Genomic DNA, 17860 nt, shown 5'->3' on the forward strand with positions numbered 1-17860 from the left:
TATTACTGATGGTGATTCGGTGAAAGCTATCTGAATCGTTTGTTCTCTAGATATTTCCACTTGCACGTAATAGAGAGCTACGGAAGCTGGTAGCCAAGGATCAGGCCCGATGGAAGTGGCGAACCATAATTTGATATCTTTACTCTGCAATTCATTGTAGCAATGTAGCTGCAGCTCTCCCAAACGGCCAAAAGATATGGATATCTTTCCAAACATTAATATTGAAAATTCGAGGTGGAGGTCTAGCACGATTTCATGAGTTCCAGGTATTTGCAATGGTCATAGGAAACACCATCTGCCAAAACTCAGAGATCCAAACTCGCTTGAAGCTTCCCATCCTCCATTTTATAGTCATTTCATTCGAATTATCTGTCCGATCTATAAAGAAACCAAACTGTTCACTTCAAAATTGATACACTTTCTTAGAATACTTGCATTTGAAGAAAGATGAATACTCGTTTCCTCCGCTGTTCCACAGCACACACTGATGCCAATTGATATCCATAGACTTTCTATTTGTCAAGCGTGAGAAGTCTATCCTCAAAGTTTGGCTCCATTACTCACTCCCCGTTGAATTACATGTCCTGCCTCACTCCACCCCCATTTGGCAGAAGCTTTAGCAGGACATTGATCTAACCACTAACTTGAGTTGGAGAGAGATTTCTGTCTGACTAGTGTAACCCAACTAGACTGGGGGGTGGAATCTTTAACACCCCATTCGACCATGAAAGCTTTGTTCATACATATTCGATCTTTCATATTGATGCCGCCCTTATCTATTGGTAAACTGAGCTTTTCCCAGCTCATCAGGTGAGAATGTCTGCAGTCCCCTATATAAATCCCTTTGAAGTTTGCCACAACAGTCCTAATTTTCCTTATGGTTCCAGTCGGAATTTGAAAGGCTCTTTCCCAGCAATAAAACGGGTGATACATTGCTGCTTTCACTTGGCATACTCTCACTGGATATAAGATATTTCTCTCTTTCTACCATGTAATCGGATTAATTTGGACGTCATCTGTCAAAATCATCTCTATGAGCTCCATAAGTAAAAAAATATTTACTATATATTCTGAGTGTGATTAGTAATCGGATGTGAATTTTGTCATTGAATCTGGCTTCTTGAGTTCATATTTTAGCTAAACCTTGGAATTATACTTAATAATCATTGACATCCATGAACAGAGGCTGCGTGCCCAAGTTAAAGATGTACAAGCTGCATCATATGTAGGAGGTGTATTCAACAGATTTTGCCACAGCTTTCTTTTCTTTTCTCTCTCTTTTTTTAAAAAAAAAAAAACTGAATAGAGGTAGCAGACGGTCATGGAGCTGTGCGTACTGGGTACATAAAAGGGTCTTTCTCAAAGTGGGTGCCTTTGAAGGTGGGCCAAATTATAGTCAAACTGTTTCTAATTTGAAGACGATCAAAATAGACAAATTGAAAAAATTAAGAGATCACTAGTAGCCTTATTTCGACCTCATTTGTTCATCCTAGTGTGTTGACCAACTTACCTACTAATCACATAGATAAGTTACAATTTTGAGAAGAAACATAATCGATTCTATTAGTTACATGATCTTAACTTGTGCAAATAGATTGCACAGTACATTTTTCACTAGAATCTTTTATTTTTTCTAGCCACTGAAAAAGTGGCAGCTGGTAGTAGGACACGTGTTCACTCACCTCCTCCATTAGCAACCAACCTACCATTCAATGCTCAACTACTTGACGAGATAACAAAAAGGACACCCAAAGTTCATTTTGAAACATAGAACTAGCCACCAAGCTTTTGGCTATAGATTTCTTAATCCAAGTAGGTGAACTGAAATTGACAATCTTTAGCTTTCGTTTGTTATTTGTGTAACAGTTGAATCCTCTATATCTGTAAAACTTCCATTATCATCTGCATCTCATCTACCAGATACTGGCTGTCTCCTCTTCAATAGTACCACTTTCCTGCATTCATATCTCTCACGGCACTATCACAGCAATCAGATCTAATCTGCAAAGATCTCTTCGTAAGTTATGGCCGGCAACGGAGGAGCTCATGTTGTCATCCTTCCCAGTGCAGGCATGGGCCATCTCTCCCCTTTCATTCACCTGGCCTCCGTCCTTTCCAACCATGGCATCTGCGTCACCTTCATCACCACCCTCCCCACCGTCACCGCCGCTGAGTCTGATCGACTCAACTCCTTCCTCTCCTCCAACCCCCACATCCGTCCTCTGCCTTTCCACCCCACTCCCGTCAGCACAGACAAGGTATCCAACCCTTTCACCATCCAAACTGAATCCATCCGCCATTCCCCTGCTCTCCTCCGCTCCCTCCTCGCCGACGCCGGCCCCTTCTCGGCTTTCATCTCCGACATCGCCGTCGCATCCTGCACCACCGACATTGCCGCCTCGCTTTCCATCCCCAACTACATCCTCTTCACCTCCTCCGCCACCATGCTTGCATTGGTAGCCTGCTTTCCGGCCACTGCGGAGATCGCCACCAGCTCAGCAGCGGCCGATTTCACGATAACCGGCGTCGGCCCCTTCCCCGGCTACTGTCTAGACCCTGCCCTGAGGGACCCCAACAACCTCTTCGTCACCCATTTCATGGACAATGGCAGGGCCCTCTCGAAGGCAGCTGGGATCCTCATCAACACGCTGTATGAAATGGAGGACGCTTCTATCAAGGCTCTGAATGATGGAGCCGTGGTTGCAGGCTTCCCGAGTGTCTTCTCCATAGGGCCATTAGTATTCGACGGTGAAGCCATGCCTGAAGAGGGCGGCCATGACCAAGTACTAGAATGGTTAGACCAGCAGCAGGAGAGGTCTGTGGCGTATGTCAGCTTTGGCAGCCGCAATGCCTTGAGCTCGAACCAGATCTTGGAGTTGGCCGCTGGTCTAGAGAGGTCAGGCTGCAGGTTCTTGTGGGTGGTGAAGACGAAGGACGTCGATATAGACGAAGATGGAGGCGCAGTGCTAGAGGAGCTTCTGCCCGGCGGCTTTCTCGAGAGGGTGAAGGGAAGGGGGATGGTTGTGAACAGGTGGGTTCGACAGGAGGCGGTCTTAGCTCACCCTGCAGTGGGTGGCTTCGTGAACCACTGCGGTTGGAACTCTGTCACAGAGGCAGTGTGGCATGGCGTGCCCATATTCGCTTGGCCCCTGACAGCAGACCAGATGATGAATGCCACGGTGGTGGAGAAGAGCGGAGGTGGGGTTTGGGAGAGGAGCTGGAGAGGGGGAGAAGGGCTGGTGGTGAAGGGAGAGGAGATTGGTAAGCGTTTGAAGGAGTGGATGGAGGATGTGAGGCTCAGAGACAAGGCCGGAGAAATCAAACAAAAGGCGAGGAGAGCAGTTGGTTCAGGAGGGTCGTCGGAGATTGCATTAATGGAAGTCATGAAGAGATGGACCTAACAGCGTGGAGATGTCGCATGCGTGAGTGATTTTGCGCTTTTTGCTGCTTCTTGTGCATCATCCTCGTAACTTTATTAAAGCATACCAACATCTTTTTATGTCAGAATATAACCTCTTCTTGTGGGTCTTTGCTTTCCAAATGCTATTCTACAAGTCGCAGAAATCTTCCTTCTTGTGCAGAAAACAATGACATGCCTACATAGCTGAAATCAGTGGTGTAAAGGGATAGGCCTCAGCACAAGCCCAGTCAAGCTCGAGCTGGCTCGGTTCAACTGAAACATTGAGCTCGACTCGACTTGAATTCTGTCACGCAAAATTAGAAGAGATCAAGAACCGTTTGAGGAGAAGGTTGGGACTCATCTACGGAAATAAAAAAATTATAAAGACTCTAACCTACCTTCCTCGTCTCTCGTACCGTTAGAATAAGTGACTAAGAAAAGCTGCATATTATATTGTAATCCTATTTAAAGAGCAGCTACACTCTTAACAAAGACAAGAAATAATACAAAACTCTTCTTCTTTCTACCGTGGATGTCGGCATCTAAGCCGAACCACGTAAATCTTGTTGCTATGTCTTGTGCGTTCTCTGTTTTTAGCTCAACTTATTATGGTATCAGAGCATTATTCGTGATCTTGGCATTCAATGTTCTCCACCATGGCCGAATCTCATATCAATGTAAATCAAGACAGCAATTCAAGTGATGATGTAAAGAAGTCTATGACTGAGCAGAATAATACCTTGAAGATCACAACAACTCTTCCAAATGGATCCAATTATCTAGGATGGGCCAAAGCAGCAAGACTCTTTCTTAGTGGGTGATAAAAAATTGGCCTCATAAATGGTAAGATCTCCCCTCTAGACATATCTATGTCTGATCCAAAATTTGATGAACAGAAGTTTAAAAATGATTTAGTTATGTCTTGGTTAATTAATTCAATGGAGCCGAGTGTTTCAAATATGCTTGTTTATCATGAAACAACTAAGGATATATGAGATACATTAAAAGAAGTATATGAGGAGCAAAATAGTTTGACTAGAGTTTCTCAAATTCAGCTAAAACTTGCTCATATCTCAATGACAGACAAACACATACAATTTTGTCTCAGCCAATATCGTAGTTTATGGGAGGAACTAATGCAATATTGCCCTGCTACAACTGATCCAAACGTGTATAGACAACGTTTGGAAGAGGATAAAATCTTCCATTTCCTTGGTGGACTTGGTGTTGATTTTGAAAGTGTTAGGAGTCAAATACTCATTGCCAAACTTTAATCATGTTTGTCAAACCATTCAGAAAGTTATGAATCCGAAAAAGAAAAATGAGCTTGCTGGAGATACAAGTGAAAAGATAGCATACCAAACTCGTTCCGAGCCACTGCCTAACAATTTCAGACTGATATCAAAGGAAGTGGAAATATGATCATCATGCAAAAAGGAAGAAATCATTTTAAATGTTCATAATGCAAAAAAACTGACACATTAGAGAAAAATGTTGGGAATAAATGGGAAGCCATCATCAAAGGTGAAACCATTATCATCAAACAGTCCCAACACAACCAACTTCATCACTGTGAAGAGCTGAAAATTTTTTTTCATCATTTTTCTAAGACAAATCTGGTTTCCACTCAGCCTATTGGAAATTCGTTTTAAGATATACACCATACTCTCATTACTCATTCAAAAAATTTAGGATGGAGTATTGACGCTTGGGCCACTAATTATATGACTGGTGATCATTCTAAAATAGTTGATCTAAATCTTGAAAAAAATCGGCATGTGTTCATGGCCGATGGCACACCCTTCACTGTAGAAGGCATTGGGGAATCTTGTTTCTTCAAACCAAATAAAAGATCTTGCGTGCTCTATATTCCTAAACTTTCTACCAATCTTATATATGTAAATAAGATAACTAAGTCTAAAGCTTATAACTGCTTAGCTATTTTTCCTTCAAAGAATGTGATTTTTTAGGACAAGGAGTTGAGGAAGGAGATTGGTAGATGGTACAAGCACAATGGTCTATATGTTTTAGACAACATTAAGGCCATTTTTCTTGCTTTAGCAGAAAAGGCATCTAAGAACAAATTGTGGCACTCTCGGCTTGGTAATATTTCAGGTTGGTCGTTGAAAATTCTTCTTCCAAACGTCAATCCTGATGGGCACCCTTGTGATGCATGAGAATTTTCAAAATCCACTATATTACTTTTTCAAAACTCTGGAGAAAGGTTTGTCGAAATTTTTAATTTAATTCATTTTGATGTCTGGAGGCCAGCCCTAATTCTCATTCTGGATATAAATACAATGTTTCTTTTATTGATGACAAAACTCACATAACTTGAGTTTATTTTCTTAAAAATAAGAGTGATGTTGCCAAAATTTTTGAAGAATACTATGAGCATGTATACACACAGTATCTGACCTAAATAAAAAAATGAGGTCGAATAATGGAGGAGAGTATGTCAATGAAGTTCTTGATAATTTCATGAGAAAGAAAGACTTATGTCCCCAATTCACTTGTGCCGGTACTCCCCAACAGAATGGCATCGCTGAACACAAGAACTGACAGTTGCTTAATATTGTGAGGTCCCTAATGATGAACATGAATGTTCCCATCTATATTTGGTCTCAAGCAATAGGAACCATATCTTATATAGCAAATAGAATACCTAATTTGAGCATTAAGATCAAATTTCAATCAGTTACTTATTAATAAATCAGTTTCTATTAATCATTTTAAAGTTTTTGGATGCAAATGTTTGGTTCATGTTCCAAAAAAATTTTGGAATACATTATAAAAAAAGAGCAATGGAATGTATTTTTCTTGGATATTCAAGTAAAAAGAAAGGGTTCAAATGTTATGAACCTCATTTGAAAAGATTCTTTGTCACTCGTGACATAAAGTTTTCTAAACAATAACCATTTTATAAGGATAACATTCAGGGGGATACGAAACAACAAAAACTTGTTGATATTAGTCTTCCACAACCATTGGTAAACATTCATGATAATGTAAGTAAGCGTCCCAATGCCGATCAATTTCTTGGGAACCAAAATCAAAGCAACGGTGATCAGCATCCTCAGTCCAATGAAGTTAATGTGCTGCTTGTCCTCAAGACGATGAAATGTCTCAAAGGTCAATTCAAGAAATCTTGACCAAACTATGAAGATTGTCTAGATTCACCAAGCGACCAACTAGGCTAAATGATTTCTATACATACTTATCTTTTGACAAAATTCATTCTATTGATGATTATCTAATATTTAAAAACTTGTCAAAATCATATCAAGATTATGTATTGAATACTTACCACCATAAAGAGCCTACAAATTTCTTGCAGGCAAACATAAATCTAGGATGGTGAGACATGAAAGAAGAACTAAAAACACTACAAAGAAACCACACTTGGAAAATGGTGCCTCTACCAGAAGGAAAAAAATGATGTTGGGTGTAAGTGGGTGTATCGAATAAAATATCGGAGAAGCAAGATTGCTTGTAAAGGGATTTACACAAACTAAAGGAATTGTTATAATGAGAGATTCGCCCCAGTTGCCAAAATGAGCTCTCTCAGAATATTACTCTCAGTAGCATAAAAAAAAGGGCGGGAACTCCTGCAATTGGACGTAAAAAATGTGTTCTTGTATGGTGGCTTAAATGAAGAAGTTTTCATGGAAACTCTAGAAAGCATAAAAAATGAAAAGGGATATGTGCGTAAACTGATGAAGACCCTGTATGCTTTAAAACAGTCTCCCTAGGCATGGTTCTCCCAACTTAGTGAGGCTCTTGTGAAAATCGGTTTTTTCAAAAGCACGTCGGACATTACCATGTTTGCCTACAATCGTGCTTCAAAGATTATTATATTACTGGTTTACGTGGATGATATTATAATAATGGGAGATGACATACAAAACATGACACAATAAAATAGTATCTCGATAAAGAATTGAAGATAAAAGACATATAAGATTGACATACTTTCTTGGCATTGAAGTAGCGCAATCTGATAAAGGAGTGTTTATTTATCGAAGAAAATACACTCTAGATCTTCTCAAAGAAAGAGGCTACATGGGAACTAAGTGTGCAGTGACTCCAATGGAAATCAATTGCAAGTCAAAAAAGGAGGAAGGAAAAGCAATTGAAAATGTGCAAAACTTTCAGAAACTTTTGGAAAACTCATCTATCTTATTATGACCAGACCAAACATTACATACACTGTCAACCTTGTTAGTAAGTTCATGCACAAGCCAATGCCAACTCATGTAGAAGTTGCACATAGAATTCTAAAATATCTGAAAGGAACTCTTGTGAGGGAGGATTTTAATAAGAAGAAATGATTATCTCAATGCCATTGGATATGCAGATGCTGATTGAGCAAAAAATCCAAACGATAGAAGATCAACTTCAGGATACAATACTTTTGTAGGTAGAAATCTATAATCATAGAATAGCAAACAACAATATGTAGTAGCTCCATTAAGCACAAAAGCAAAGTATAGAGCCATGGCAGCCTGCACATGTGACATTGAGCCCAAAGAACTGATGAAGTTAATGTGTGATAACATGGTGGCAATGCATATCAGTGAAAGGACAAAACACATAAAAGTGGATTGTCACTTTGTTGGAGAAAAAAATCCAAAGTGGAACTATTGAAGCACAACATGTGAGATGCGAACACCAATTGGCTGATATTTTCACAAAAGCTCTCAGTAAACAAAAACATTTGCCAACAAGTTCAGACAGATTGATATCTGTGCACCAACTTGAGGGGGAAAATGTCACACAAAATTGGAGAAGATAAAAAACCATTTGAAGAGAACGTTGGGAGTCACCTAAGGAAATAAAACTTTTAGAAAGACTCCAACCTACCTTCCTCTTCTCTAGTACCATTGCCTCATTGGGTGACTAAGAAAAGCTGCCTATTATATTGTAATCCTATTTAAAGGGCAGCTGTAATCTGAACAGATACAATAATACAAAACTCTTCCTCTTTCTACCAATAATACAAAACTCTTCCTCTTTCTACCATTTGGATGTCGGTATCTAAGTTGAACCATGTAAATTTTGCTGCTGTGTATTGTCCATTCTCTGTTCTGTTTTTGGCTGAACTTATTAAATTCAAAGGAGCATGTTCGACCTCGACATTATACACAAGCTCAACATTAACAAAAAATAGGGACTCGTTTTTCACACCAGCGACAAATTTGGCGAAAATTCTTTCCCCTTGATAATTCGTTCTTCAGCCTCGTAACTGAAATTTGGAGTATGCGACATGAGTTTTCCTGGCCGAAATTTTGTTTCGTTTGTTTTTTCTTTAAGAAAATAGGATGACAAGTGCGATTCATTTTGAATGCCAAACTTTGTCGACACTAAAGTTTCAGTGATTGGGGTGTTCTCTTTCGCTTGGTTTCAGTACCCCACTACCCAATCCCCCAACTGGTTTGCTTGTTCTTCTTTTTGGGACACCATGAATGCAAGAGAGGGAGACACATAGATGGAATGAAGAGGAAAATTTGAAACCATAAAAAAGTTTCAGACATTTAACAGTAGAAATAAAAAATTTATAAATAATGGCCAAGCGATTCACCCTCGATTGAAAAGCAGGAAAATGATCGCAAGGTTTTAATATAGGAAACAAAAGAAGACATTCACGTGATAAAAGACAAACTACAGATTAAAAAGGCAACCGGACGCGTGGACCCCGGATTCATGCTTGAACAGTAGTTTTCTTTCACTTCACATCTCACACAAGCCTCAGATCTTTCCAATTGACTGCCAATCGCCTCCTTATTAATAGATCTTCAATGTTCGCTTTTGAAAATTTCCCCTTCTTCCAAGCAAGTAAGTTGCCCTCCAATTCAATAGCTTTCTAAATTTCTGATCTTTAGCAGCCATCATTCAGTCCTGCACCATGAACTCTGAGAAGCCATGGATTGTGCTGGTTCCTAGTGCCGGCATGTCTCATATCTTGCTGTTCATCCGCTTCGCTGAGACCATCGTCAAACACGGCCTCAACGTCGTCTTTGTTGCCACCAAATCCACAGTCTCATCTGCAGAATCACACCATATTTTCCAATTCCTTTCATCTTCTCCAAGCATACAACCTCTGTGGTACGACCCTCTTCCCCTGAATCCCGACTTTTCCCACCACAAGACCGCTGATCCATACTACCTACAGCTTGATGCCTTGAGCCGCTCGAAGGACGTACTTCTCCCTCTGCTAAGCCAACTTGCTACCAAGGCCTCCATCGCTGCCTTCATCTCCGACATCTTCCTTGCTTCATCCATGTGCGACGTCGCAGAATCACTCTCCATACCGAATTACATCCTCTATTCGTCCTCTGCAACCATGCTTGCTTTCCGTACTTGGTTCTCAAGCTCCGAACCTAATGGCGACCCGATCGACGAAATTCGGATTCCGGGCGTCGGTGCCTTCCCGTCTTACTGTGTCCCGCCGGTCTTAAGGAACCCCGAGCACCTCTTCACCACCGTGTCGCGCAAGAATAACCGAGGTCTAAGCAGAGCGGCTGGAGTTCTCATTAACACGTGCTGCAAGTTGGAGGCAGAGTCTCTACAGGCAATTGTCATTCATCTCCGACATCGCCGTCAGTGACTTCAGTAAAAAGTATCCAACCCTTTCACCCTCCAAAGTGAATCCATCTGCCATTCTTCTGCTCCCTCCTCACCGACTCCGGCCCCTTCTCGGCTTTCATCTCCGACATCGCCGTCAGTGACTTCAGTAAAAAGTTTGCCGACATCTTTTTATGTGAGAATTCAATCTCTTGTTGTTGGTCTTGTTATTGTAGGTCTTTTTGTAGAAAACTTCCTTGGTGTGCAGCAAACAAAGGCATATATAGCTGAAATCAGTGGTGTAAAGAAGCGATAAGTTGTGAACAGGCAAGAACAATATTCTTTTAATAAATGAAACTATATAGAAAGAAGTTAAAAAAATAAGAAGAATCTTTTCTTGAAAGAACTGCACATTATAACATTTTGTGACAAAATTGATAACGATTGAGACCTCGCAAGTTGCCAACGAGTAATTGCAAGTACAGTGGAATTCTGCAACGACATTTATAACTACAGGCAAGGTAGAACCAACTTATCAGATTTGAATACAGGGAGCCCTGTGACTAAAAGCGATCCAGACTGGCCGGATCCCTATGGGTTTATTGAGTTGGATATACTTTTAAGTAGGGTTGCACAATGACCTCGGGATCAATTCCAATTCGCTGTAAAAACTAGACTCAAGCTCAACTTGTTTACAAATGAGTCAAATTTGAGTTACAAGAACTCGGCTAATTTAAACTCGGTTCCGTTCGCCTACATAAATGTGTCATTATTTAGGAGATATTTGGATGGAAAATGTATACATTCTTTTAAAAAAAAAAAAAAAAATTATTTTATGTGAAATGGTTGTTCACAATTGAATTAGTTAAAAGAAACAAGTTAAATGAGTTAACAAGTTAAACGATACAAATTAAGTAAATAAAAATGAGTTAAACCAGTTAAGCGAGTTGAACTCAAGGTCGACGCTATATAGTATAGTAGAGCTGAAGCCTGTTCTATGAATCTCTACTGAAACTTTGAGCTCCAGCTCGACTTGAACTCAACAGAATATGTTCGACCTCAACATTGTACAGGAGCTCAACATTAACAAGAACAGGGACTCGATTATCACACCAGCGACAAATTCAGCGAAAATTGTTTCCATTGACAATTCGCTCTTCAGCCTCGTACCTGAAATTTGGAGTATGAGACCTGACTTTTCTTGGCTGAAATTTTGTTTGTTTGTTTTCTTTTAAAGAAAATGGGACTCAAGTGCGATTCATTTTCAATGCCAAACTTCGCTGACAATAAGTTTCAGTAATTGGGGTGTCCTCTTTCTCTTGGTTTCAGTACCCCACTACCCAATCCCTCGACTGGTTTGCTTCTTCTTCTTCTTCTTGTTTTTCTTGGAGACACCATGAATTCAAGAGACACAAAGATGGAATGCAGAGGCGAATTTGAAACAATAAAAAAGTCGCAGTCATTTAACAATAGAAATTAAAATTTTATAAATAATTCCCAAGCAAGTGGAGGGTTTCACCATCGATTTAAAAGCTGGAATTTGGAAAGGATCGCAAGGTTATAATATAAAAAACAAAAGAAGACATTCAAGACAAACTACAGATTAAAAAGGCAACCGGACATGCGTGGACCCTGGATTCATCCTGAACAATAGTTTTCTTTCACTTCAGATCTCACACAAGCCTCAGATCTTTCCAATTGACTACCAATTGCCTTTCTTATTAACACATTTTCAATGTTCGTTTTGAAAATTTCCCTTTCTTCCAAGCAAGTAACTTGCCCTCCAATTCAATAGCTTTCTAAATTTCCGATCTTTAGCAGCCATCATCGAGTCCTGCACCATGAACTCTGAGAAGCCATGGATTGTGCTGGTTCCTAGTGCGGGCATATCTCATATCTTGCTGTTCATCCGCTTTGCTGAGACCATCGTCGAACATGGCTTCAACGTCGTCTTTGTTGCCACCAAATCCACAGTCTCATCTGCAGAATCACACCATATTTCCCAATTCCTTTCATCTTCTCCAAGCATACAACCTCTGCGGTACGACCCTCTTCCCCTGAACCCCGACTTTTCCCACCACAAGACCGCTGATCCATACTTCCTACAGTATGATGCCTTGAGCCGCTCGAAGGACGAACTTCTCCCTCTGCTAAGCGAACTTGCTACCAAGGCCCCCATCGCTGCCTTCATCTCCGACATCTTCCTTGCTTCATGCATGTGCGACGTTGCAGAATCACTCTCTATACCGAACTACGTCCTCTTCTCCTCCTCTGCAACCATGCTTGCTTTCAGTACCTGGTTCTCAAGCTCCGAACCTAATGGCGACCCGATCGACGAAATTCGGATTCGGGGCGTCGGTGCCTTCCCGTCTTACTATATGCCGCCGGTCTTAAGGAACCCCAAGCACCTCTTCACCACCATGTTGCTCAAAAACAACAGCGCTCTCAGCAGAGCAGCTGGAGTTCTCATTAACACATGCTGTAATTTGGAGGCAGAGTCTCTACAGGCACTCAATGGTGGGAAGGTTGCGCCGATGTCGTTGCCGAGCGTGTTTCCCATAGGCCCGTTGGTGGGTCGAAGGCCCGCCGGCGGCGAGAGTTGTGCCCATGTGACCGAGTGGCTGGACGAGCAGCCTGAAGGCACTGTGCTGTATATCAGCTTTGGGAGTCGCCACGCTCTGGCGCCTGAGCAGATTGAGGAGTTGGCCAATGGGCTGGACATGGCTGGCTGCAACTTCTTGTGGGTGCTCAAGACCAAGATTGTGGACAAAGAGGAGAGCCAAGGCGAAGCTCAGAATGTGTTGCCTGATGGGTTTGTGGAAAGAGTTAAGCCCAAGGGCCTGGTTGTAGACAGTTGGACCGACCAAGAAGAAGTGTTGGCCCATGGCTCGGTCGGTGGGTTCCTCAGTCACTGTGGTTGGAGCTCAGTGGTTGAGGCAGTGTGGCATGGGGTGCCCATCTTTGGATGGCCACAGTTTGGAGATCAGTTGTTCAATGCTATGGTTGTGGAGAGTAGTGGACTGGGGTTCTGGAAAAGGAGTTGGAGAGGGTGTAATGGAGGAGGGCTGATCAAGGGCGAGGAGATTGGCAGGCAACTGAGAATGTGGATGGAAGACAAGCATGTGAAGGAGCACGCCCGGCGGCTGCAGGAGGCGGCTCGGAGGTCCATTGGCGTGGCCGGAGACTCCCATAGCACGCTGGCCGAACTCATGGGTAGATGGAAAGCAGTTGCATAGTCTTGGAACCTTGTTCTCCCTAATGAGTTAGATGTGGAGGTTGAATTTGGAGTGCCAATTTAATAAATTAGATGCAGAAATTTGTCTAGTACGAATGACTACTTTGGTGGTTTCAGAAAGTATGCTGTTCGGTTGCTTTTGTTTGAGAAGCAATATGAACTCAATTTAAGCTGGCTAATTGGTTTTCTTCTTAGGATTGCAGGTATCACTATTACCCGAGTCTCTTTTTTCGCCCTTCTGTCACACGAATGGCAGGAGCAGGAATGGAAACCTCCAATTCTTTTGTTCGGGGAACTACTGAATTTGTTCATCTTCAAAGAAAAGCAATTTCACGGGAGGCCATCCTTTCTCGTTTCTGTGTTGTTCCTAACTGTTTGTTGAAATGCCTGTTCGACAGCAGCAATTTGAACGACACATTCCTTGTTTCGTCTGATGCCTGTTCGTATTTTCCTTTATTTCCTTTTCAGTCGAATGTAATGACATTGCTTCACGCATCTTTTTGTTGTTTCTTGTGTCGTGAAAATGTTTCTTAGTAATGATAAGGTTGTAGAGTTGGATTTTTCTAGCTCATCGTTGTGTCTTGGCGTTGGACTGTGTGGGCAATTGTCCACATGTACCTCAGCTTTGCTTTTTTTTTTTTTTTAAACACTGAACCCTGAATTAAATAAATTAAAACAGAAGTACTGCTTTTTTTAAAAAAAAAATACAAAATATTTGAATATTTTTTGAGAAATATTTGTAGAATTTCTAAATTTTCTGTTTAGTTCTGAGCTTCTTAGTGCAATGGAGCGAACAGTCGTGATTGAATGAAACTCAAAATAGCCAGACGATTTGAGCTCGTTACTTTATGTATAACAAAATATTAAGAAAGGTGAAAACCTACTTACACATCATTGTTGAGACAAAACAATTCGATGCCTTACAGAAGTTTTAATAAAAATGTTTTATTTTATATTGACAAGATCAAGTTCTTGGCTTTTTACTTGGTTTCTAAGATTCTCCCAAAAAGAACTCGTGGTTAAATAGCGGGATTTTAAAGGAAAAAGTTATTTATAAAGGAGTGCTTGGCTTTAGTTCTGCAATTTTATCTAAGAAAAATATATTCCCTATATAGGTTCCTATATGACAAAGGTGTGGTATTTTTAAAAACATCTTAACGTTTATGCATTCTTTTTGCTAAAGCACATGATGGGTTCTCTAAGAACGAAAAAAAAAAAAAAAAAGGCTTGATATATTTAATCTAATTACATGGAGGGGGAAGAGCACGCGATCTTCTCCTACCATGGTACCTTGCAAAACCATACGGCTTCACCCCTCAACTTTGCTCTGGAAACCCTCACTTTTTTTCTCTTGAAGCATATTGGCAAGGCTAATTTTTGGGACACATAAGATGGAGTGACCGTGATTGCTGTTCTTAGAACCGATCCTTAGACTCTACTGCCTTGGCATCTTCAAGTTTGAACTTTCTCCACTTGTAAAATTAAAAAAAAGATATAGATCTTCTTGACCTGAGGTTTCAAGTATGGGCATCACATTCATGCAGTTAGTTTTTTTTCTTCTAACATACGTCTACGGCTGTTAAGAGTAGACAGAGACACGTCTCCATGAGCCCTACTCTTCCTTATCCAGTCAGGAGAGAAGGTCAAGCAAGGGACCCAATGAGATACACTTCTTGTTGTTCGATTCTTGTGTAGGCTACTCTTTGTTGTCTCTGCTCCTCTCTCTCTCTCTTTCTTTCTTTCTCTCTCTCTCTCCCCGCACCCCCCAAACATAAAACACATATATATATATATATATATATATATATATATATATTGTAATAGGTAAATACCAAATCACTTAGCCCCCTAATTGCCAAAGTCATGTACCGCCACTCCTCCTCCTTTCTCCCTTGTCGTAGAACCCCAACTACAACTTTGCCACGGACCTTGTCACAAGGATTTGACACTCCAGCCAAGAATATAAGTAGGGGTGGCACTTATAGACACCATAACCGGAAAGGAACCATAGTTGACTTGTTTGGGTTAATGATCTTTCCCGCTGTCCTCTCGAACTCGTTAAAGATCTTCATCAGATTTCTCAGCAGTTGAGTGTTCGCCTTACAGAAAAAAACTATATTATCTACATTGGTAAGAATAAGTGGTGTTTTTATGGAAATCTCTCTTTTGCTGCGAACCTGCCGGAGATGCCCTCATCAGTTACAATAAAATGGATATACGGACAAATCAGAAATACTAAAAGAGGACAGATCTAGCTTGCAATCAAATTGTCCCAGTATAGTTCAGCTCCAGAAGAAGGTTAGAATTTAACAGAGATAAATTTCTACAACAAAAAAACATTGAGCCTCTATTCGATGCATTTGTAGGTCTTGCCAAGCAACTCTTGATGCGACGTCTCCAAAATGAGGCTAATATTAGAACCCTTCGGATCAGGAACTGATAGCAAAATGTCTTCATGCAGCTTTAAGGGAGTTGAGTAAGAAGGGGTACAATGCACTAAGAGGCTAGTTTTTGCTACCTGACCATCAAACATGAAGATACCAAATGAAATATAGGTAATGTGATTATTAGCATGCGAGACAATCTGTAGATGGGCTTGGCCTGGGGGAGTAGGAACTTCTCCTATGTTTAGTTCTATATTGGTGGAAAACCATACCTCTACCTCACAGTACTTCTTGGAGTTTAGAAGCAGCCTTTCTCATAAACTCCTTACATCCCTTCAAATGACAAAGTTTCCATGTTTTACATGGTTCCGTAGCTTCCAAATGGTACCAATCACGCAATGACTGCCATATGCTCGACAACCACCATCTTTGAAGCTTGGGACTCTCAATTTGAGAACATGGGTATCAAACCTCCTTACTGTACATTTCCATACCCCTTTTGAAAATTTACATTGAGTGAAAAAGAGGTCCATATTTTCCTCATTTTCCTTGCATAAGCTATATTGATTCGCGAAAGGCACTCCAAACCTTTTCAATTTATCGAGCATAGGCAACCTATTGGTGCAAGCCAAAAACAATAACGATTCATAGCTTGGGGGGGGCTTCGATTACCAGATGTACATTCTCCATTCTTCTTCTTCTTCATGCCTTTCTCGAATTCAGGAGTTGAGAGTGGCTGCATCACAATTCTCTTAACAATGCATGTTGTGTTTATTTGTAATTGTATATATTTTATTGAGAGTTTGAATCTCTCTGAGGTCAATATCACCCTCTTGAGTCCCATCCAACCATATGGATGTGGTGTTGTTCCGCCGTGTAACCCCAAATGAATCTGGTCATCAACCTCTTAATAGCTTGAATAGTCCCTTTAGGAAGTTGGAATGCTTTGGCCTAGTACCTAACAATCTGTGAGAGAGTATGTTTAACAAGACATATCCTTCCTCTATAGGGTAGGGCAAGAACATTTCCAATCACATTGGTTTTGTTCAATTTTCTCTAGCAATGGTGTACATAGAACATCTGTACACTTACCAGTGAATAATGACAGACCTAGAGAGGTAATGAGAAGTTGCTCCACATTCCAACCCAAAATTTTCTTGCTATTCACAGCTATGCTACTGAAGTATAGAAAGGGGTTATAGTGGATTTATAAGGGTTATATTTTATATATGCTTTCAACTCAAACTCCTTAAATATTCTTTCCAAACAGCAGGTTAGATTCAACTTTGCTTTACGAAAATGAATGAATTCATCAACAAACATTAAAGCAAGAAATATGATCTCTGAACCGTGGGGCTTTGGAATCCTCAAAACTTGCCAAGGAGTAGTCGCAAGTGCAGTGTAATTAATGCAATGCGGCAACGACATTTATAACTACAGATAAGGTAGAACCAACTTTTCAATGAACACCTCCTTCTGCCTAACTAATTAGTATCACTTGATCAGATTTGAATACGACCAATGATTAAAAGCGATCCAGACTGGCCGGATCCCTATGGGTTTAGTTAGTTTAATATACTTTTAGGTAGGGCTGCAAAATGACCTCTGGATCGATTCCAACTCACTCTTAAAAACTGGACTCGAGCTCGACTTGTTTACAAACGAGTCAAGTTTGAGTTACAAGAACTCCATTCATTTAAACTTGGTTTGGTTCACCTACATAAATGTGTCATTATTTAGGGGATATTGGATGCAGAATGTATGCATTCTTTTCTTTTTTAATTTTATTTTATGTGAAATGGTTGTTTACAATTGAATTAATTAAAATAAACAAGTTAAATGAGTTAACAAGTTAAACGAGACAGATTAAGTTAATAGAAATGAGTTAAATGAGTTAAGTGACTCAAGGTCGATGGTACGTAGTCGAGTCGAGCTGGAGCCTGTTCTATGAATATTTGACTTGAGTTCGAGCACCTCGAGTTTTTTAATCGCTTGTGCAGCCATATTTTTATGGTAAGGCTTCCTTTGTATCTAGAAAAGTAGGAAAAGGATCGTAATGTTTCAATGTAAGAAGCATAAGAAGAAGACGAAGTACAAATTAAAGAGGCAACAGACATGCGTGGACCCTGGATTCATGTTTGAACGGTAAATTCTTTCACTTTGGATCTCACACAAGCCTCAGATATTTCCAAGGCTACGAAGCGCCTCCTTGTTAGCAGATCTTCGATAGTGCTCTTGAAAGTTTCCCCTTCTACCAACCTATAAGGCTATATAACC

General features: G+C 40.5%; 3 protein-coding genes across 3 annotated transcripts; all 3 read left to right on the plus strand.

Annotated features, from left to right (window-relative positions):
- Positions 1–1574: 1574 nt before the first annotated feature.
- LOC116258506 (UDP-glycosyltransferase 708G1-like) lies at positions 1575–3988 on the plus strand. The gene is made up of 2 exons (XM_031635675.2): positions 1575–3422; positions 3582–3988. The coding sequence occupies exon 1, from the start codon at positions 2025–2027 to the stop codon at positions 3399–3401; it is 1377 nt and encodes a 458-aa protein (XP_031491535.1). The 5' UTR covers positions 1575–2024; the 3' UTR covers positions 3402–3422; positions 3582–3988.
- A 5317-nt stretch (positions 3989–9305) lies between these two features.
- LOC116258826 (UDP-glycosyltransferase CGT-like) lies at positions 9306–10007 on the plus strand. Its single transcript, XM_031636240.1, has one exon. The coding sequence runs from the start codon at positions 9306–9308 to the stop codon at positions 10005–10007; it is 702 nt and encodes a 233-aa protein (XP_031492100.1).
- A 1463-nt stretch (positions 10008–11470) lies between these two features.
- LOC116258585 (UDP-glycosyltransferase 708G1-like) lies at positions 11471–13768 on the plus strand. The gene is made up of 2 exons (XM_031635783.2): positions 11471–13319; positions 13403–13768. Exon 1 carries the CDS (start codon positions 11806–11808, stop codon positions 13198–13200), a length of 1395 nt encoding a protein of 464 aa, XP_031491643.1. The 5' UTR covers positions 11471–11805; the 3' UTR covers positions 13201–13319; positions 13403–13768.
- The last annotated feature ends 4092 nt before the right edge of the window (positions 13769–17860 follow it).

This window comes from Nymphaea colorata, chromosome 8 (assembly GCF_008831285.2).
Source record: "Nymphaea colorata isolate Beijing-Zhang1983 chromosome 8, ASM883128v2, whole genome shotgun sequence".
In the NCBI taxonomy this organism is placed as follows: domain Eukaryota; kingdom Viridiplantae; phylum Streptophyta; class Magnoliopsida; order Nymphaeales; family Nymphaeaceae; genus Nymphaea; species Nymphaea colorata.

Excerpts from the sequence above, each read along its gene's own strand:
- LOC116258506 (XM_031635675.2), top strand. The coding sequence starts at position 2,025 with ATGGCCGGCAACGGAGGAGCTCATGTTGTCATCCTTCCCAGTGCAGGC.
- LOC116258826 (XM_031636240.1), top strand. The coding sequence starts at position 9,306 with ATGAACTCTGAGAAGCCATGGATTGTGCTGGTTCCTAGTGCCGGCATG.
- LOC116258585 (XM_031635783.2), top strand. The coding sequence starts at position 11,806 with ATGAACTCTGAGAAGCCATGGATTGTGCTGGTTCCTAGTGCGGGCATA.